Below are 21,610 nucleotides of genomic sequence, written 5' to 3' on the forward strand. Positions count from 1 at the left end.
GCAGGCGGACTCCCAACCACTGCGCCACCAGGGAAGCCCTTGGGTTTGTCTCTTGATCCCTATTTCTGTTTTGGTTGGTTTCTCTCACTCTCCAGTCTCTGCACATGTCTGTCCATCTGTCTCTGGGTCTCCGCCTCTGTCTCTGTCTATCACGTCCCCTCAGGGTCTGGCCTCAGGGTGTATCCCTCAGGTTCCCTCACTGGGGCTGGAATCTCAGTCCCTGCTCAGTCCATGGCATCTGATCTCAGAGGCTAGGTGGGGGGCTGGGCTGCCAGCTTTGCCCGGACTCCATGTGGACCCCAGGAGCAACTGAGACAGGGACGGCCCGGCCCCTCCTTCCTGTATGGAGATCACCGGACAGACAGCTTCTCCCAGCCTCTGCCGCCACTCCTGGACCAGCGAGCGGAAAGCATCCTGGCCCCATCCGTGGGGCCGGCCTCCACCCTGTGATGGACAAGAGGCCTGGGGAGAGGACTGCTGAGCCGAGTGGAATCAGCACTGTTACCTCCGAGGGCTTATTGGAGTCAGACAGGGCAGGCGGGCCCAGATGTATTCACTTCACCAGGTCCCCAAAGGCCGAGAAATCTAGAGTGGGCGGAATTAAGCTGCAGGTCCACACGGCGAGGCAGGTGAGCGGCTGGAGAGGGGTGTGCTGTATTGCACTTGGCGAGAGTTCTGCGGTCATCTGCTCAGCTGCAGCCGGGCTGCCTGGGGGTGGGGCCTGTTTCCCCAGTTCAGCTCAGTTGGGGATTGCAGGGGTGGCGGGGGCAAGGAGTCCCAAGACCTTACCTTGCAGCTGGAGTCATCCAATCAGCTGAGGGTGCCATCGGGTTGGGACAAATTAGCAGCGACAGCCATGCCCCTGACCTCTGTGGTGTGGCTAATGAGGGCCTCCTGCTCTTGGAAAATCAACCCCCAGGCCAGCGAAGATGCCCAGGACAGGCAACAGGGCCGCAGGGGGCAGGGGTGGGGTGCAGCGGTCGGGACAACGGTGGCTCCTGGAAGCTCAGGGCTTCTATTCTGGGGGTGGTCCCCTCCATTCACACACGCCAGCACCGAGCTAGCGTTTGGCTTCACCAAGGGCTCCGAAGGTCAAGACAAATTAGTAACGCACGGGCTTCTCTTTCAAAACACAGCCACGCAAGACATGGCCAGGCCTCTGTTTCCCTGAGACTTGGGAAAAGGGCAGAGTTTCCCGAACACCATGGGGATTTCTTGTTCTGCCCACGCCGAGATTACAATGTAAATTATCTGCCTTAGTTTCCTCTTCTATAACATGGGACAACAGTAGTCCCCCCAGCACAGGTGTCAGGGGATTACACAAATGCACAGCGCCTGGCATGGGCTGTGGCCCACGGCAGCTGAGGGCTGAGACCTGCCTCTTTCACCTGCCCAGACCAACAGGCACGTGGCACCCAGGCCCTCAGCTGAGCCTGGAAGAACGGTGGCCGCACAGAAGACTGTCAGTGTTTGCCCAAGCGGGGCTCACAGTGGGCTCGGGCAACTCAGCACCACCACCCCCTCTCCTGCCCCCGGTGGGATGGACGGCGTTCCCATCCCTAAACGGCTAGTGGGAGCCACAGCCAGGACTGTGCAGCTATGACTTGTTTTTGTTTATTTATTTTTTGGACCCAAACAGCAGACCTACACCATGAAGACCGGGGTCAGTGTCTTTCCGGGTGCCGGGCTGGACACACAGCACCCTCCTCAGGTGGTTCAAAAGCAGCCTCTCCTCCCTCCCCTCTGAGCAGTCCTTTCTGCCTCACATCTGTGTGTGTTTGGTGGTTTCTATTATATTTATCCATTAAAAAAGCCCAGGTACTTCCAGCTGCCCAGGACTCTAGAACCCATGCAGGGTGTAAGACGAACTGAGGCGGGGAAGGTGATAGTGAAGCATTAGAGACAATCCCGGGGACAGGACCGTGAAAGGAAGATTCCGGAACTTCATAAGCACTTAGTGACCGTTTACCACAAACACAGGGCACGGGGTGGGGGAAGGGGGATGGGATTTCACTGGCAGCACATACCCGGAGTGTGTGAGAGAGTGTGTGTGTGTGTGTGTGTGTGTGTGTGTGTGTGTGTGTGTGTGTGTGTGTGTGTGTGTGTGTGTGTGTGTGTGTGTGTGAGTGAGTGAGTGAGAGAGACGGGGCCACTGCTGAGATGGGGCTGGTCTTTCTGGTAGACACAGCCTCAATGTACAGTCTGGGAGCTGCTTTACCACCTGTTAGAAATTCCTCCATAAAGTCTCATCTCCTTGGATTTGGAACCATGAGATATGAAAGCTGGACGAGAACAGACTCTCTGTCTCAGTCCCCATCACCCCCATCCTCCTCATGGGGAAACCAAGGCCCAGAGAGGAAGAAGGACTTTACAAAACTAAAGTTTTCCTGCCCGGGGATCCCCTATTAAAACACAGGAGCTCTGCGAGGCCTGACCTCTTAAGCCCTTATTGGCGAGGCCCTGGGGGCGACAGCGGTGGGTCACCTCCACAGAAGGCGCAGAACCACTGTGGGCGGGATTTGTGGGGTCAGGGTAGGAGAAAGGACGCCCAGATGTGCCGTGGTCAGGCTCCTGTCTCCCACTGGTCAGGTGAAGGGTCAGTGAGTGAGGTGGGCTGGATACGAGAAGCCTTCACTTCCACAGAGACGTGCGCCCACTGTTTTTGCAACAGGTGTCCCTGTTGGTCTAACTTCTAGTCTCTCTCTTTCACTGGGATGTGGAAACTAGAACTATTTCACTTTCTCCTTAATAACCCAGCAAGGGTGATGATCAAAGAGCGTGAGAGACAATAGGGAGGGGTGGGGACTGCAGCAAACCAGAGACTACAGGCCTGTGTGAAGGGGGAAGCTGCCACTTAGCCTGTCCAATTTTTCCAGGGAGGGGCAGTATGCCAGACCTTCTGATTTTCAAAAATGAAGCCAGAATTCCATATTCTTTTTAATGAACATTCTCTACCTTTAAAAAAGCTGTCAATGAATTTAAAGCAGTGAGTCGGATCGAGTCACTGTTCCATCACTTAGTGACCTGTGACGCTGGCAAATGTCCAACCCACCCAGGACAGATGGCATCCCACCTCCAAACGACGAAGACCTCCTGCTCTACTCTGCCTCCTTCTCCAAGCCTCGGCCAGCCTGCCCGCCGCCTGCCCCCTACAACACACACTCCCAGCTGCTCTGAAGGCTGCAGGGAGTTCATGTACCACGTTCAGCCTGGTGTGATAGAAACGGCAAGTTCTGAGTCTGCTGGGGAAACACTGGGGTGAGTAGGGAGTGGGGGAGAGGGCAGCTGAGCCCCCGAGGAGCTTCCAAAACACTCATTTCTCAGGAACAGAGAAAGAAGGAAGGCGGCATAGCAACAACTGGCTCTGGGCAGTGAGCAATCCTGTCTGAAAATAAAACATTTTACAATCCACAACCGTGGCTCATTAAGAATGAATGGATCTACTGGTATAAATAGCGTGCTGCCTTAAGAAGTCAGGAAACAGCATATGCGTTTGATGGAAAAACGGCTGCCGCGAAACTGCTTATTAGCTCAGTCGGCTGCAGCTCTGTGCTAAGGAGACAGAGGTCTCGGGTTCAAAGCCATGTGGCTTTCTCAATCTTGGGCCATAGACTGTGTCCCCATCTCCCCAGCCCTGGTCACAACATGGGGTCATAACTCTGGATACATAGTAACAAGCCCCATAGTAAGCTTCCCCCAGTTTCTGAGCCATAGTATCCTTACTATAATATCCAGCCTCTGCTTGAATGCTCCCAGTGACGGGGAGCTCACTGCCCTGTAGGATACAAAACACCCAATTCTGTGATTCAATGGCTATTGAGCAAGAGATACAAATTTCTCCCTGCTCTGTCCCAGCTCTGCTTTTGGGGAAAGCAGCCTCAATTGGGCGTAATGGGCCACACCATCTATAATGTCTGACAGGTTACAGGCTTGATGCATAAAAGGGCATCCTGAGCAGGAGGGAGCTGGGCCAATCGCGTCCTCCCCAAGTGTGGACATGGGTCCTGAGAGTGGGGGCAGAGGCTGAGACTGAAGGGCATGCAGACTCGCAGCTGAGTACCAGCTGCTGGACGGGCAGAGGCTGGGGAACGGAGCTGATCCGAGAGTTCCCTGAGAAGCAGAAGAAGATGCTGCCATATCCCCCCATCCCCACAGGCCTCGAAAGCCTACCTCTCCATCCCTGCTTCTGGGAGAACTTCCTCAGCAGCCTGGCAACCAGAAACCCTTGAACCAAGTCCGAAAGGGGAAAGCCAGTGTGTGTGGCGATTTGGGTAACAGCTTTACTCCGAGCTACTCTCAGAGGGGAGGAGAGTGGGCTGGGATGCAGAAGCCTGCATCCCAGGCCCTCTTAGCGGCAGCCTATGTGACCTTGGGCAGACACCCCACTCGTCCTCCGTCACTTAGAGCCAATTTCACGTCCTTAGCTGCCCCATAGGCTGTTTTGAGCATCAGATGAGATAATGGCTGTGAGTCAAGGAGCTCTGGCTGAGGCCAATGCAGTACCAATGACTCGGCTTCTCCAGGGGGACAGGAGATGGCGGCGCAGGGGCGGGAAGGCTGGCTGAGGGTTCATTCAGGAAGGGCGGCCCCAGGAAAACATTTGCAGCTGAGCTGAACCAGACTGCTTAACCCAAACAACCTCGAAGCTTGCTTTCACTGGACTGCAAACAGAACCACAGTTCGGGATTTTAAAAAAAATTTTGTTTAAAACCTAGTGAACCAATAAAGTGATAATGAAACTCTGATTTTTCTTAAAACTACTCAGCTGGAAAAAATCCAAAACCTCGAAGTACTTTTCCAGAACAGACCTTGCAGTGACCAGTGTGTCATTCTGTTCAGTTCCACCCAGGAAGCCTGTGCTCTGCTCAGGGGGATGACGGAGGGTGGGAGGAGGGAGGGTTCCTGCGGAGGGTCCTGGGGAGGGATTGCGGCCGGGCCTCAGTGGGGAGGGGAAAGGGAGTCTGCCTCGTGGCTACTGGGCGCTCAGGGCACCTGCCTGTGTTCAGCTGGGGCTTTTTGGGGTCTAGCGGGGCGGGCAGAATGGAAAGGCCTCCCCAGTCCGGCCAGTCCACAGGGCAGTGACGAAAGCTTTAGATGGCGATGGGCCCCCGGCCCCCAACCCCTGCCTGGCCCCAGGCTCCCTAAGAGAGGTGAATATAGCAAAGCCTCACAGATCCAGGAGTCGGTCTCCCAGGAACCTCGACTCTCTGGCTCCCATCTGAGAAAAGGACACACATCCTAAAATACCCCCGGAGCGCTGTACGGACCCAAGACTTGGGGCTTCAGCGCTGCCCCCACCCCATCACAGGTGTACAGCCACAGCTGGGAAAGGCGGGGCAGGCCAGCCACAGAGCAGCCCCAGGGCAGTGCTGTCTCCCAGTCACAGCACTGGGGGCTGAAGAAAATAAGCACCATCACGTTAAGTGTCCTCGGCCTTGGAGGCAGAGAAGCACACAATCCTATCTGAGAAAAGCTGCCACACATAACGACGTCAGTCAGATCAGTTCAGCTCTCCATCAACAGGGCATCAGGCTCCTCCAGCGCAAGTACCAGCCTGCTTCTATTATAATGCAAAGCTGCAGAAGGGAAAAGCTTAATGTTCCAGCCTCCTCTTTAATCTTTCTTCTTTTCCTTATAGTGATGGCTGGAACTGTAGCAATCATCTTGTGACCGTGAGGGAAAGAGCAAGAAATATCAAGACATCTGTCCTGACGTCACTGAGCTGCTGAACCAAAGCTGCAGTTGCCTCCTCTAAGCTTTCAAGTATATGAGAAGGGCTTCCCTGGTGGCGCAGTGGTTAAGAATCTGCCTGCCAATGCAGGGGACGTGGGTTCGAGCCCTGGTCTGAGAAGATCCCACATGCTGCGGAGCAACTAAGCCCGTGCGCCACAACTACTGAGCCTGCGCTCTAGAGCCCACGAGCCACAACTACTGAAGCCCACGTGCCTAGAGCCCGTGCTCCACAACAAGGGAAGCCACTGCGACGAGAAGCCTGTGCACAGCAATGAAGAGTAGCCCCCGCTGGCTGCAACTAGAAGCCCCCGCGCAGCAACAAAGACCCAACGCAGCCAAAAAAAAAAAAAAAAAAAGAAAAGTATGTGAGAAAAAAAATGTAATCTCTTATTACCCAAATATGCCAGATGAATATCCCTACACCCAGCAAATATCTTTCCACACACTGCCCGAGGGTGGGAATCCAGCTGAGAGGAAAGATGCCTGCAGAAGGGGTGGGTCCAACTCGAAAGAGATTTAAGACCTAAGAGCCCACAGTACTGGTTCCACTATTTATACCTTATATTTCTCAAGGGAACAAAGAGGCCTGGGAGTACACAAAAACTGACTATATTTATTGCTGCCATAAACTTGGACCTGCCAAGGGAAAGTAGCATGGAGCACGCAGTCCAGTTGGATTGACTGGCTGGGAGGGGGGAGCCCTTTCCCCAGAGGCAGCCAGGTCGGACCCAGGGTCAGTCACAGGAGGAACTCAGGTCATATTCTTTCTCTACCCCAGAAAGAATGAATGTCCTGCTATGAGTAAGCTTGTAGGGGGCTCACCAAGGGGTCTGCACACAAATCCTGGACCAAAATCAACACCCAGTGTCCACAGGAGGGAGAGCATAGCCAACTCAGGTAGTCAGCCTACCTGTCCTGTAGGCGCCAGGGTATCTCTGAGTTTGACACAGAGGAAAGAAACACTTCTAATCTTTCTCTAATACATTCACTGTGTTAGTTCTAACATTTAGATCTTTAATCTGTCTGCAATGTGTTTCTGGATACAGATGGAATGGGATGGAAATCTAATTATGCTAGCCCTGGTGGATAAATAAACGAGTTATTTTCCCGTTGAACTGAAAAGCTACCTATGTTTAGCTTCCCTACATCCTTAGGTCTATTATTCTTCTCTTCTGTTCCACTTATCTATATAAATATTCTATTTATTCTGGTGACAACACTACACTGTTTCTCTTGACTATAGTAACTTTAAAAAAATTGAAGTACAGTCGATTTACAATGTTTTAGGTGTACAGCAAAGTGATTTAGTCATACACACACACACACACACACACACTCTTTTTCAGATTCTTCTCCATTATAGGTTATTACAAGATATCGAATATAGTTCCCTATGCTATACAGTAGGTCCTTGTTTATCTAGTTTACATACAGTAGTGTGTATTTGTTAAACCCAAATCCCCAATTTATCCCTCCCCTCCTTTTCCCCTTTGGCAACTATAAGTTTGTTTTCTATGTCTGTGAGTCTATTTCTGTTTTGTAAATAAGTTCATTTGTATCATTTTTTAAGATTCCACATATAAGTGACATCATATGATATTTATCTTTGTCTGACTTACTTCACTTAGTATGATAACCTCTAAGTCCATCCATGTTGCTGCAAATAGCATGATTTCATTCTTTTTTATGGCTGAGTAATATTCCACTGTGTGTCCTTTGATAAGATTCTATAATTTTCTCCATGTTTGACCTATAATTCTTTTTTAAAATTTGTTTCTGGGCATTTTACAATTTTTGTTGCAATTATGAATGGATTTTTCCAGTTCTAATTAGTCAGTATAGAGTAAAACTGTTGATTTTTTGGTGTAAACTATTGATTTACTCTGTGTCCTGTCACTTCCCAAATTCTCTTATTAATCCTGGTGGGTTGTTTTAATAGACCCTCCTGGGTTTTCTTGGTATACAATTACATCACCTGCAAATAAGAGAATTTTTTCTTTTCCAATAGTGACAGATTATTTTATTTTCTTGCCTTGTTACATTAGTTAAATACTACAGTATACTGTTGAATGATGGTGATGGAGGTATTCTTGACTTGTCTTTTGATAGAACATGGCTTCAGTGCTTTATCAGTTAATATGATATTTGGTGTTACATTTCTGCTTTTTGAGTAATTTTATCATATTTAAGTATTTCCTTTTATTCTCATACTACTTAAACTTTTTATTTAACAGATTTTTTTTACCCTTGTAGAAGAAGACATTTCAAAGCAAGATAGGAAACCTATGAGCCACAAAGCAAGAGAAAGACATACTTGACTTCACAAAAATGAAAAGAAATTGTTTTTAACTGGCGAAATACTATAAGTAAACACTAAAGTCAAACAAAATATAAAGTCAAGGAGAAAAAGGTTTGCAACCCATTTAATACCCCTAAGGGGCATCTGCAAATCAGTAAGAGAAAATAAAGAACATAATAAAAAATGAGCGATGAGTTTAAACAGGCAAGTTTTAAAAGAGGAAGCTTAAATAATCAATAAATAATAAGACATGAAGACACGTTCAAATGTACAAATCAGAAAAATGAAATATCATTTTTCTTCTAGCCTACTGGCCAAAATGATAAACACCAAAAATATTCATGGCAGGCAAGGATGCAGGTATAGGTGAGTATAAAAAACTATAACAGGGCTTCCCTGGTGGCACAGTGGTTGAGAGTCCGCCTGCTGATGCAGGGGACACGGGTTCGTGCCCCGGTCCGGGAGGATCCCACATGCTGCGGAGCGGCTGGGCCCGTGAGCCATGGCCACTGAGCCTGCGCGTCCGGAGCCTGTGCTCCGAAATGGGAGAGGCCACAACAGTGAGAGGCCCGTGTACCGCCAAAAAAAAACAAAAACAAAAACAAAAAAAACTGTAACATTTTCAGAATATAGTTTGGTAATGTCTATTGAAATTTAAAACACACAACCCGTTTTTGGAAACCTGCCCTACGGAAATAGAAGCACCATATACATATAAGGATGTTTCAGTACTGCCTGCAGTGGCAAAAAGCCAGAAATCATTTGAATGTCCATAAATAGGTGAATAATTAAATCACAATATATGATATGATGGGATTTTACTCAGCCATTAAAAAGAATAAAGTAAAATCTATGTGTCTATTGACCTGGAGGGATGCCCATGATATTCTGTTAAGTGAAAAAAGCAACATGCAGAGTTATGGGTAAGAGCCTATTTTTGTTGTTAAAATAAAAACGAAAGAAAACATAACCCTGTATCAAGTATATGTTGGTAGGAATAGGGAGAAAGGGGTTTGGAGATGATGGCAGGAGAGATTTTAATTCTTCATAGACTTCTGAATTGTTTAACTTGTTAAAAATTTATCAGGTACGCTCATGTAATTAAAAATTAACCAAGACAATTTAAAGGAGGAAGAAAAGGGACCTGCCTCAAAAACATCAATACATTTCACTTGATTGCTCTGTGGCCTGCAAACTTCTTGGCTTCTATCTATTGATTCCCCTTCCTCTTCCAAGTGAAGTGAGCTGGGATGGCGGGGGAGAAGCTGGGAGACACAGGTGTACTTCCCAAGAGGGAGGGAGGGAGAGAGAGTGAAAGACAGAGGAGAGAGTGTGGCAGGGGCCGGTGACGGGGAGGTGGTCAGAGAGAGGGAGCTGGTGTCAGGATCAGCTTCCACATAAGGGAGCAGGGACTGTGGGGCTAGCCCTGGAGACAGGGATGCGGGAGGAGAGCTGCCTCAGGAGAGCAAGGTGGTTTTCACAGCCTCCTGGGCTGTCCACCAGACCCCTGACCCAGGGGAGCCTGAGGTCCTAATGAAAATTCCTCCATAGGCCTTTCAAACATCCCGGAGCAGGTGGGTAGTTCATTCCTTCATTCTTCCACGCAATCACCTAATAAGCATCTACCTCGTGCCTCTCCCAGGCTACGTGCTGAGGAATCGGCCTGTTCAGGACAGACACGGCCCTGCCTGCAGACAGCTTCCAGCGTGGTTGGGGGAGCCCACACCCCAGTGCTGGTCACTCTGTTTCCGTCTGGCCCAAGCTCAGTTGGGGCTGAATGGGGTGCTACGAGGGCCAGGCTTAGCACACAGGCTCTGATCTGGACCACAGACCGCAGCTCTGACCCCAGCCTCCTGCCTGACACCCCGCACCACTGATGACGGGGCTGCAGATGGCGAGGGGAAGCCACTTTCCAGCGGTCTCGTGCTCTGGGGGCCTGGGGGGCTTCCAACCCAGTCTGTGGAGGGAGACCGAGTTCACACCGGGGTCGGGGGGACCTCCACGTTGCCTGGCCCGGCCTCACTGCAAAGTCAGTTAATAACGGTGCCAACTCCAAGTGTGTGGGCCGCTGGCCTCCTTGCCCACATAATTAAAAGGGCATCTGTGTGTCTGCGTGGCTGACGAGGAGACAAGAGAAGGTCCTGCCCTTCCCTAGGGATGTGTGTGCGTGTGCGTGTGTGTGTGTGTGTGTGTGTGTGTGCACGCATGCGTGCTCATGTGTGCCGCACTGGTGCTGGAGCAGACAGGGCACTGAGGCCCCTCGGGGTGAGGCCTCAAGGTCTCTCCTCCTCAATCTATGGGAAACAACATTCTAGACCCACCAGTGTCCCCCAGCTTCAACCTCCACAGCCGTATCTCTTCCCTCGGTCTGAGGGACACAGATGCACCCCGACCAGGCTGGGGCAGGAGAAAGCCCCGGCGCTGAGGGTGGAAAAGGGGCTCCTCCCTGGCCGTCTGCTGCCCCCTGACTGCCCAGGTTGCACCTGCACTTGCCGTGGTCCCCACCGAGGCTGCTCTGTGGCAGTGATGGCAGGGAAGGTGAACTCACGGGAATTAGAAGGGCAAACAGAGCCCAGGAGAATTAGGCAGGAAGGCTGGCTGCAAAAACCCGAGTGATGCTGAGAAAAAGTATCTGGAGAACAGACACCAAGTGTTAATGCCAGTTATGTCTGGAAGGGCTGACCTACAGGGGGTTTTTACCTCTAAATTGTATCATTTGACAACTTTCAAAACTGTATTAATAAACACGCCTTACTTTTGTAACAAGAAAACCAAAGTCCAAATGACAAGAAGATAAATGCCAGGTCATAATCCAAACACGGAGATGTTCGAGAGCCCCTCAGAAGCAGATGCCATGTCTACTCTCTTGGGTCCATCGTCCCCAGGAACACGATAAGCCCTCATCCCTCTGGCTGCCGTGTCTCATGTAGGACCCTCAGACCCTGAGTCTTGGGCTGAAACTCCGACATTTCAGGGCAGAAGGAGTCAAAGCCGCAAGGGCAGGACCCCACCTTTTGGTTCCAGCTCTGCCACACCGAACTGAGAAAATCCCTCCTCTTCTCTGGGCCTCAGGCTACTCATCTATAAAATGGGGCTACAAAATACCTGTTCTGTCCACCTCCAGAGTCTGGTGTGAGACCAGGAACTTTGAAAATAAAATCACAAGCACTAAAGCGTCATGCAAGCAGTGGAGAGCCGTCCACCACCCCAAGCACTGTTATCATGACCCATGGGCGCGTTCCCCTTCTGATGGTGGCCACTTAGGACACACCCACATCAGTGCAGGCACCACAAACACCAAGGGGCCCTGGGCACACCGTCACTTTGCTTGTTAAGACCAGGGAAGCCAGGAGTCCCCCTTCCTGAGACATAGACAAGCACTGAAAAGAGGTGGTACAGACCTGCCTTAGAAAGATGTATTTTCATACTTTGCAAAAAACCTCAACTGGCATCACATTTCTGCACAGATCCCTAGTGCTGTCCATGGCATTGCTGCCCCCTAATTAGTGCTTACTGGTGAAACGGCCCCCGGGGGACCCTCCTGATGCAAGCAAGCACCCTGCTGAGGACCAGCCACCCACGTGGTGCAGGCGGGGAGCCAAGGGCACAGAGAGGGGCAAGGCCCAGTGTGAGCCAGGTGGAGCGGTGGCGGGCCCCGGCCTGGTGCATGCGGCTTGGTTTGCCGATGGCTCAGATGTGGGTTGCCATCCCGGAGAGGGCGCGGTGGGGACTTACCTCTCTCTCGGGCCCACGTGTAGACGCGGCTGCTCTCAGTACTTCTGGGCTCTTGCTCTGCTGGCTCCGTGGGCAATGGTCGGAAGTGGGGGCGATCGGCCTGGCCGGGGGTCTTCAGGGGCAGGATGTACTTGGGGATCCCTCTGTAGAACCAGGCCCCCGACCTCTTCCAGACCTGGAGGGGGAGACACCTGCTCAGAGCACAGGATGCAGAGCAGTCCTCCCTGTACCCTGCTCCCAGCCGGCCCCGCCTCCCAGAAGGCACTCAAGAGGCCACTGCATTCCTCCGGGCTGCCCCTTCCCCTCGAGACTCTGGGCAGAGCGACGAGAGGTCAGGGGACGAGCTGGGCTGGCCACGGCCTGGCACTGACCATGGTCTTGGAGAGCTTCTCGGGATGTGATTATCTCTGTGCGGGGCACAGACGGGCCCCCGGAGTTTAAAGAGAGCCACAGATTAGAATTCAGAGCAGCGAGTGCAATAAGGTTCCTGAACCCTTAACGCCTGCTTCAGAAAACGCCAAGCGCTCTGTAATCTCTTTCCTGATGAAGGAAATGTGTTCAGGGTATTTATAAGAAGAGTGGGAGCGTATGAAGGAAGGAGGTGACCTTTTCTGAGAAGAGGAAGCCTTGGCGGCTCAGAGCAGATGTGTGGGTTTGAATCCTGGATCTGTCATCCCGCAGCCGGGAGATCTGGACGCATCAACCTTCGTGACCCTCAGTTTTATCATCGGTAGGTGGAAGGCAGGAACAGTGCCAGCTCCCAGGACGGCCATGAGGGTCAGGCTTGCAAGTGAATGTAAATTCCATAGACTGGTGCCAGGCGCAGAGCAGCCACTCGGCACACATGGTGCCCACTAGCGTCACTGTCACCCTCCTCCCGTCATCTGACAAACGTGCACAGCTTTACAACTAGGGGACCAAGTCTCCTACTCAAAAGGGACAATTTAAAATCAAAAGGCCAATCATCAAAAAATCTACAAACAATAAATGCTGGAGAGGGTGGAGAAAAGGGAACCCTCTTGCATTGCTGGTGGGAATGTAAATTGATACAGCCACTGTGGAGAACAGTATGGAGGTTCCTTAAAAAAACTACAAATAGAACTACAGTATGACCCAGCAATCCCACTACTGGGCATATACCCTGAGAAAACCATAATTCAAAAAGAGTCATGTACCACCACGTTCATTGCAGCTCTATTTACAACAGCCAGGACATGGAAGCAACCTAAGTGTCCATCGACAGATGAATGGATAAAGAAGATGTGGCACATATATACGATGGAATATTACTCAGCCATAAAAAGAAACGAAACTGAGTCATTTGTAGTGAGGTAGATGGACCTAGAGTCTGCCATACAGAGTGAAGTAAGTCAGAAAGAGAAAAATAAATACCGTATGCCAACACATATATATGGAATCTAAAAAAAAAAAAAAGGGTCTGAAGAACCTAGGGGCAGGACAGGAATAAAGACACAGACGTAGAGAATGGACTTGAGGACACGGGCAGGGGGAAGGGTAAGCTGGGATGAAGTGAGGGAGTGTCATGGACATATATACACTACCAAACGTAAAATAGATAGCTAGTGGGAAGCAGCCGCATAGCACAGGGAGATCAGCTCGGTGCTTTGTGACCACCTAGAGGGGTGGGATAGGGAGGGTGGGAGGGAGACGAAAGAGGGAGGAGATATGGGAATATATGTATATGTATAGCTGATTCACTTTGTTATAAAGCAGACACTGACACACCATTGTAAAGCAGTTATACTCCAATAAAGACGTTAAAAAACCCAAATCAAATCAAATCAAAGGGCCAGAGTCTGCCCTGATTCTCTAGAGGACAGTGTTTCCCACTCCCCAACTCCTCTACACCAACTGGATCTGTGGGCTGTTAGCAGGGACCAAGCCAAAAAAAAAAAGAAAGAAAGAAAGAAAAGAAAAAAGAAGAGTTCTCCATCATGTCCATCAAGAAGCACCAAGTTAAACCAAGCTCTGTTACTGCAGGACTTCTCAGAGCCTTTAATATACCAATGTGCACAGGGTTCTCCAACACAGCAAAAGGACAAACGGTTCTTCCCACTTGGAACCTACCCAGCAAGTTTTCCTAGCGGAACTCAACCCTAGTAATGGGTCTGCAGAACCTTAACTGTAGCACTTACTGTTCCCTTGTGGAGTGAGGTGTATCTATTTCTCCAAGTAGACGGCAGTCACCTCCTTATGCTCCAGAGTGCCAGGCACTGGACCACTGAGTCCAAACACTGTCCCGGGCACGAGTCACTCAGCCCTCCCTCCCAGCTTCCCTGTGCAGAAGGGCCTGCTTTTGCGTGTGGCTCTCGAATAACGTAGAGATGAATGCTTCTTGGAGCTGCCTTGGAAAACCCTTTCTGGTCCTCTCGCAGCCCTCCTACGATATGTAGATATTTCTTCGAATCAGTAATACATGCACATGATCTAAAATTCACAAAGTGTGAAATTAAAAAGTCTCCTTTCCCATTCCCAGAGGCATCTGGTGATAACGGTTCCTTGAGGAAGCTCTATTATTATTCCCACTTTCCAGATGGGAAAACTGAGGCTCGGACAAGTTAAGCAACTTGCCCAAGGCCAGCCTACCATTCTATTGGCCTCTACTCCACACTGAAGGTTCCCAGAGTCTCATCCCAACAGTCTACAGATGTGAAGCAGGGGCCTGCTAAATTGTGGTTGAGCAGGGGGTAAATCCTCAGCGGGTCAGACATCACCATCATGGATGCTAAGTGTCTAGATGCCTAGAGGGCAGGGAGGGGTCATATAGGGAGAGGAGACAAACACAAACAGCCGCCACCAAGGCTACCCTGTCCTTGTAGAGCTGCTGTGCGGCTCCTTAGACCAGGTGTCCAAGCCCAGGGCCATAGGGGGCTGGTGAGGGGCTCACTTGGCCTCCCTCTGCTAAGCGAAGGCCTGGGCATCCATCGGTGCTGGCTTTGCCTGCCCTCCCCTGGGCGTGCCAGCCTCCTGCCTCCAACATGTCTGGGCCTCGGGGGGACCAAGTGAAGCAAGCCCTCGAAAGCCATCTGGGCATGGTGGGGTCTGGGTGGGCTTAGGATCCGCATTGCACTGCCTCTCTGACCCCCACCATGGACGTTGCTTTGCCTTTTTCCCCCTGAGAAATACATACACATCGTGCAAAATTAGGACAATAACAAAAAAGCAAAATGAGGAAGGTCACACAGATAGAGCCCTGCTTAACACTGTGTTGTGAATTTTCTTACCCCCTTTCCTGGGCATATATACAATTCAGTTTTCCTCCCTCCCTCCCTCCCTCCTTTCCTTCCTTCCTTTTTGGAAGAATAGGGTCATGTAGATGCTATTAGATGATACTTAACTATATATCACAGCAGTTGTACTGTGTTCATAAGTAATGGTCTCCACATGAAACTATGGTTCTATAGTTTGGATTTATTAAACTTAATTAAATCAACCCGCCACTGATGGGAGTTTAAATTGTTTCCAATTTTTCACTCTTCTGAACAGTGCTGCAAACATCATTGTGGCACACCCATCATCAGACGGCTGTCGGTTACTGCCTTAGGAAGTATCCCCAGGAGTGAAACTGCCGGGTCAAGGGATATATATACATAGATGATGACGTATAGTGTACATAGGTGATGACGCATATCGTCAGACTGCCCTCAGGAAGAAAAGTCAAATCCCCAGCGGGGCACTAAGTGACTTCAGGGCAGGGACCCCACATTACACTCTCAATTGTGTTAAAATACACACACTATAAAATTTACCATCATAACCATTTCTAAGTGTACAGTTCAGTATGTTAAGTACATTCACATTGTTGGGTAGCCCATTTCCAGAACTCTTTTAATATTGTAAAACTGAAACTTTACCCATTAAACAAGTCCCCAGGCCCATCTCCCCCAAACCCTGGTGACCACTGTTCTACTTTCTATCTACGAATTAAGTGGAATCATAGAGTACTTGCCTTTTTGACGTACATACAGTATTCGTTATTTCACTGAGCATAATGTCCTTAAGGTTCACCAACATGTGTCAGAACTTTCTTCCTTTTTCGAGGCTGAATAATATTCCGTTTTATGTGTACACCACATTTTCTTTATCCACTCATCCGTTGATGGACACTGGGTTGCTTCCACCTTTTGGCTGGTCCTTTATTTTTGTCTGTCTCTCCCACCAGAGTCTACCAGCCGGGAGGGAGGCCCAGGGCGTCTCTGCTCAACACTGGATCTTTAAGCTCCTAGCACACGCCTGACACACAGTAGGGGCTCCGTAAACACCGGCTGAACGACCGAATTGGCAGCCATGGGCTGTTTGCTGGAGCGTGACCCAATCCATATAGTCTGTCGCCTTCCTGGGGAAGTGGCCGGAGGGTTTCACCCAAGTTCTTGTAATTAATCAAGTGGATTTACCACTTCAGATTAAAAGGGGGATAAAGAGGGAGTGCCTAGCAGGGCGTGCCAAGGTGCACGTCCCCGACCTTGAACTTCAGGGCACAAGGCAGCCACGTGCTCCCAGTCTCTCCTCGAGCACCAGTGAGACCCACAGCCCCGGCTGCCCCTGCCCACCCTGGCATATCCCAGCCAGCGGGCCCCATGCCATCAGCTTCATTTCCTGTTGCAACGATCCACCTCCACCCCTACCACCCACTTAAAAAACACTGATCCGTCAAGTGCTTTTGGAAAACGGGATAAAGAGCACAAGACCCAAAGTATTAGGTTGAATTGCATGAAACTACCGATATTCAGCCTTTGTGTGTGTGTGTGTGTGTGTGTGGTGTGTGTGTGTGTGTGTGTTCGTTCAACCATTTTTGACCTATAAAAACCCCTGTCAGTTTCATACAATTCACCCCGATATTTATGCGCAGCAGGGGCCATGGCCCCACGGGTCTGCCAGGCGTGCAGCGCCTCCCTGGGGTCTAGAAGGCAGGTGAGTTCATTGCACCGGGGCCTTGGTCTGTCCGTTTCTCTCGTGCTGGCGCTGCAGTTCAGGTGGAACGCCGGATACTGCTGTGATGGGCAGAGACCAGACCAGACTGGCTGGTGATCCCGGACCAGCTGGAGGAGCAGGTTTTCTGAGTCCCCGAGGCAGAGGGACGAGAGCACACAGGTGCATCACTAGGTATGGGGGGCACACCGTGTGGAGGTGCATTGAAGACACTGTCGGGTGTTTTGGAAAATGCCTTCCACGTGGGAGAGTCAAACTGGTGAGGCGAGGGGTGAGGGACTCCCAGTTCTGAGCAGCCATCTCCCCTCCCCCCACACCAGTCCCGGCATGTCCTCAGACCTTCTCCCGCCTTGCTGCCCGCCGCCACCCTGTAAAATGCAGTAGCTTTTAATCACGTGATTTCTGCTGTGGGCATCCAAGCCTATCACCCACAGCCTGGCATCAACGCTTGACTCGCTCCCCAAGAACAGCGGTGGGAAAAGCCCTCCGTGGAAATTAACCCCCAACCATCCTGTCTAGGGCCGCGGTTGGGGAAAACCTTTGCTTTTTGGAGAAGCCGTGTGATTCTGCAAAGCCACGCTCTGCTCCCCACGAGTGGTTCCCTGTGATAAGGCCAGCAAAGCAGCTAACCTTGAAAATGCCATTTAATGAGAAAAAACCCACACAGCCCCCATGACACTTGCGGGAGGCCAGGGTGTGGGGTGGCTTCAGCCTTAAATCCTCCCCTCGCACCGCCTCGCGCGCGCGTGCGTTGCTCCGCCTCGTGCGCCGTGCTCCGCCTCGCGCGCTGGTACTCCTCTGCCTTGAGGTTTTCATTCCAATTTCACCTCGCTGCCAACCTGACAGCAGATACTGATGGATATTAGCCAAGCTGTTCCCAGGGAATTTTAATTACCACGATAACAATCGCTAATCATCGGCATTTCCTGAACGGCTGTGGCTGGAGAAGCTGGTAATTGGCAGAGCCTGTTGGACAGAAGGGCAGGTCTAGGGCACTGGCCTCCAGGGAGGATGTGGGAGGGGCGGCCTAAGACCTCTGCCCCTGCTCCCCGCTCTGCCTTCCGTGTGTTACCACCTCTCCCCACCTCCCACGCGACACAGGAGTACACCTGCGTCAACTCAGGGGAGGCGACCACGCTCTCCGCTCCTCACCCCAGGGGTGGGAGTGGGGGGACAGTCTGGCCTTCGCACATGCTGTTCCTTGTACCTGGAGTGCCCTTCACCCTTGGCTCCATGAGGCAGGGACACTTCCCCTAGGAAGCCTTCAGTGCCACTTTATGCATAATCAGAGCAGCTCTGCGGCGCCGTGGCTCTGCTGCCCCAGACCCTCACCCAGCTTAGAAGCTGTGAGCTCTTCCAGGGCAGGGCTGTGCCGGAGCCATCCCTGTATTCCCAGGACCCAGCTAGGAGGCTGTACGTGGCAGGAATGTCGCTGACTGAGTGACTGAATGAACAAACCAAGTTGGCAAAACAAAGGAACTGTCCCCGGGGACACAGCGTGGGACTCTGCCTTCAGGGGGACCACGTTCTGTTTGCTTAACAAGCTCCAGTCTTGAAAAGCCGTGGGAAATGGCCTGTTACTGAATGTCTCTTAAAGGGTCCACCCACCCTGGCAGGGAGACAGCATAGCTCTCCCTACCCCATTACCTGAACACACACACACACACACACACCTACACGCACACACACACAAACACACACACACAGTGCTGGCTTCCCAGGAGCTCTGACAGGCAAGCTAGACTCCACAACGTGGCAAATAAGACCCCAGGGCTCCGCCAGCTCCTGCCTCTCTCCCCAGCACTGGGGATCACCCAACATAGCCGCTCCCACTCCAGGACCACACTCAGCTGTCCACGCCCCCAGGCCTTTGTACACGCCGATTCTTCTTCCTTCCCTGGGCTGGGAGAATGAAATCCAGCCTTTAGGAAACTACTTTTATCCAGAAGCTTCCACAGAACATGCAGGTCTCCCACTTCAGTGCACACACAGTGTTATGAAGGCCTATTTACATGTCTGTTTCTTGCACCAGGTTGAAAGCACCATGACAGCAGGAGCCCCCCAGGCCCCCCGGCACCTGCTAGCACATGCTAGATGCCTGACAAATACCCATCAGCTGAGATTACTGAACACATATCCAAATTTCAAGGCTTTCAACTCAGCTTACTTAACAGAAACACTGGCTCTTAGAGGGTGCTACGGACTGAACTGTGCCCCATCCCCAAATTCATATATGGAAGCCATAAACCCCAGGGTGATGGTATTTGGAGATGGGGGTCTTTGGGAGGTAATTAGGTTTAGATGAGGTCATAAGGGTGGGGCCCTCACGATGGGATTAACGTCCTTATAGGAAGAGATACCGGAGAGCTTGCCTTTCTCTCCTCTGTGTAAGGACACAGTGAGATGGCAGTCTGCAAGCCAGGAAGAGAGCCTCACTGGGAACTAAATGTGCCGGCACCCTGATCTGGAACTTCCAGCCTCCAGAACTGTGAGAAATAAACTCCTATTAAGCCCCTTGCGTATGTTATTTTGTTACGGCAGCCCGAGTTAAGACAGAGGGAGACATTGCCTGGGAGGTTGTAGTAGATTAAACATGGTCCCAAATTATTTTCCTCTTTTCCCATCAAGAGGTGGAGTCTATTTTCCCCACCTCTTGAATCTGGTCTAGGCCTGTGATTTGCTTTGACACGTAAAATGTGGCAGAAGTACCATGTGAAAACTTCTGACCAGTTTGGAACACTGCTGCCATCATGAGAGAGCCTAGTCCAGTGTACGAAGGACAAAAGGCCACACGGAGAAGAACCAAGACACCCCAGCCAACAGCCAGCAGCGGCTGCAGAGGAGTGAGGCTTCTTGGACCCTGACCTCAGTCAAACTGTCAGATGACTACGGTCCATGAATGACACCAGGAGACACCAGCAAAAGAATCACCCTGATGAGCCCAGCCCAAGCTGCAGATGAGCAAATAAATGATTGCTTTTTCAAGGCAGTTAAGCCTCCACACCTCTGGCAGGACATCCAACCTCTACACACTTCTAGAAAAAGGAAACAATCGGATAGGTTGGTAATTAACTGAATAAAGTAGGAAAGTTAAATTCAGGGACTTAAAATATATATAGGCTCATTCATCAAATACGAACAACATGCTACAAAAAAGGAACAATTGGAGAATAAGAAAAGGCCCCTAGAAACTAAAACTACAATGCAGAAATATAAAAATGTAAAATAAAGGCCGGAAGATAAAAATGAGAAAATTTGGAAGGTTGGAGCACAAAGATGAAGAAACAGAAAAAAGTGGAAGAAATGATGAAGTCAAAAATGCTCAACCTGAGGGGTCAAATTCCTAATAATAGACTCCTCAGAAACAGAGCAATAGAAAAACATTTCCAGGAGCTGAAAGAGGACATGAGACTTCAGATTAAAAGGTTTTTAATTGAATTTAAGGCAGAAAAAAAGGAAAGTAAAATACATACTCATAAAATCACTTAGTTATAAATATAAAAAGATCCTAGAAGCTTCCAGAAAGAAAAAATAGGTCTCTTACAAGGAAACCAGAATTAGAACAGCATCAGACTTATCATCGGCACACTGGATACTAAAAGACTTTGCATCTAGAATTCTACCAAACTGTCAATGAAACAAGAGAATAGAGACATTTTTAGACTTGCAAGGACTCCAATTTTCCTATATATGGTCTCTTTTTAAGAAGTTACTTCAGGATGAGCTCCAACAAAACAGAGGTGAAAAACAAGAAAGACAAGATCCTAGAAACAGTGTCTCCAACTCAGCAGGTGAGTCAAAGGGAAATGCCATGAAGATGGCTTTCAGTAAGTAGTGCAGGATAGAGCCGGAAAAGGGTCTGCAGGGGTTTCTGACAGGAATAGAGAAGGCTCCACGCAATAGAAGGTAAAATCAAGGAGCTGCATAAAAGGACATAGAGTTTCATTATTTTTTGTCAATGAGAACAAAGGGCAATAAAAAACTCCAAGGGAAAACTAAAATCATACCAGAAAGTCATGGTCCAAATATTAGGGAACTTAAACTGTGATGTGGTTTAAGATATAAAGAGTTAAAAAGAAATCCATTTGATCATGATACTAGGAATGTTTTCCTTTGGATGGTCCAGGGGTCGAGGTGTCACAAATTACCAAAATGTGATCTTCACATATCATTTGACCCTGAGGTTTTTTTTTTCAGTACGTGGGCCTCTCACTGTTGTGGCCTCTCCCGTTCCAGAGCACAGGCTCCGGACGCGCAGGCTCCACGGCATGTGGGATCTTCCCAGACCGGGGCACGAACCCGTGTCGCCTGCATCAGCAGGCAGACTCTCAACCACTGCGCCACCAGGGAAGCCCACCCTGAGGTGTTTAATGTTTACAAAATGATAAAAAAAATTTAAATCCCTCATAATTATTGAGCACTTTGTATGTGTCAGGCACCATTCCAAGAATTTTATATATAACTTATTTAACTCTCACAAAAATCCGATGAGGTGGGTGGTATTAACAGTTCTATTTTACAGATGAGGAAATCAGGCACAGAGAGAACACGTGACACAAACAGGGAAGAACAAAATAAAAATAGGACCCCGGGCAGTATAGCTCCTGAACCTGCCCTTTTCACCCTCTTACAAAATCATATACAGGTTTGTGAAATTAAATGCTATTTATTGATTTTCAGCTCTTAGAATTAATTAACCTAGAGACAAAGTGCTGTTTTCTTAGATTCTGTATTTGTCTACTTGGCATCCATTCATCACAGGGCCAAACCAACGGCCAAAGCTGTTTACATCTCCCCTGTGATGCAGCTTTTGCAGGTATGTGAAAGTCATATTACAAACCCTCCAACCGATCCTGAGTCTACACTCTAACCACCCCCTTTACCTAACTCTCA

At 49.9% G+C, this 21,610-nt stretch overlaps 1 protein-coding gene across 8 annotated transcripts in view; it reads right to left on the reverse strand.

Moving 5' to 3' along the window:
* The window catches only part of RPH3AL (rabphilin 3A like (without C2 domains)), a 145,067-nt gene that overhangs the window by 12,889 nt on the left and 110,568 nt on the right, over positions 1–21,610 (reverse strand). For 6 of the 8 annotated variants that reach the window (XM_060135401.1, XM_060135404.1, XM_060135399.1 and 3 more), the window contains one exon: positions 11,768–11,942. The exons of the other annotated variants lie outside the window; for them this stretch is intronic. In XM_060135401.1, the coding sequence (XP_059991384.1) occupies positions 11,768–11,942 (175 nt within the window). The remainder of the gene's footprint in view (positions 1–11,767; positions 11,943–21,610) is intronic. 8 annotated transcript variants of the gene reach the window in all.

The sequence above is a fragment of the Lagenorhynchus albirostris genome, chromosome 20 (genome assembly GCF_949774975.1).
Source record: "Lagenorhynchus albirostris chromosome 20, mLagAlb1.1, whole genome shotgun sequence".
In the NCBI taxonomy this organism is placed as follows: Eukaryota; Metazoa; Chordata; class Mammalia; order Artiodactyla; family Delphinidae; genus Lagenorhynchus; species Lagenorhynchus albirostris.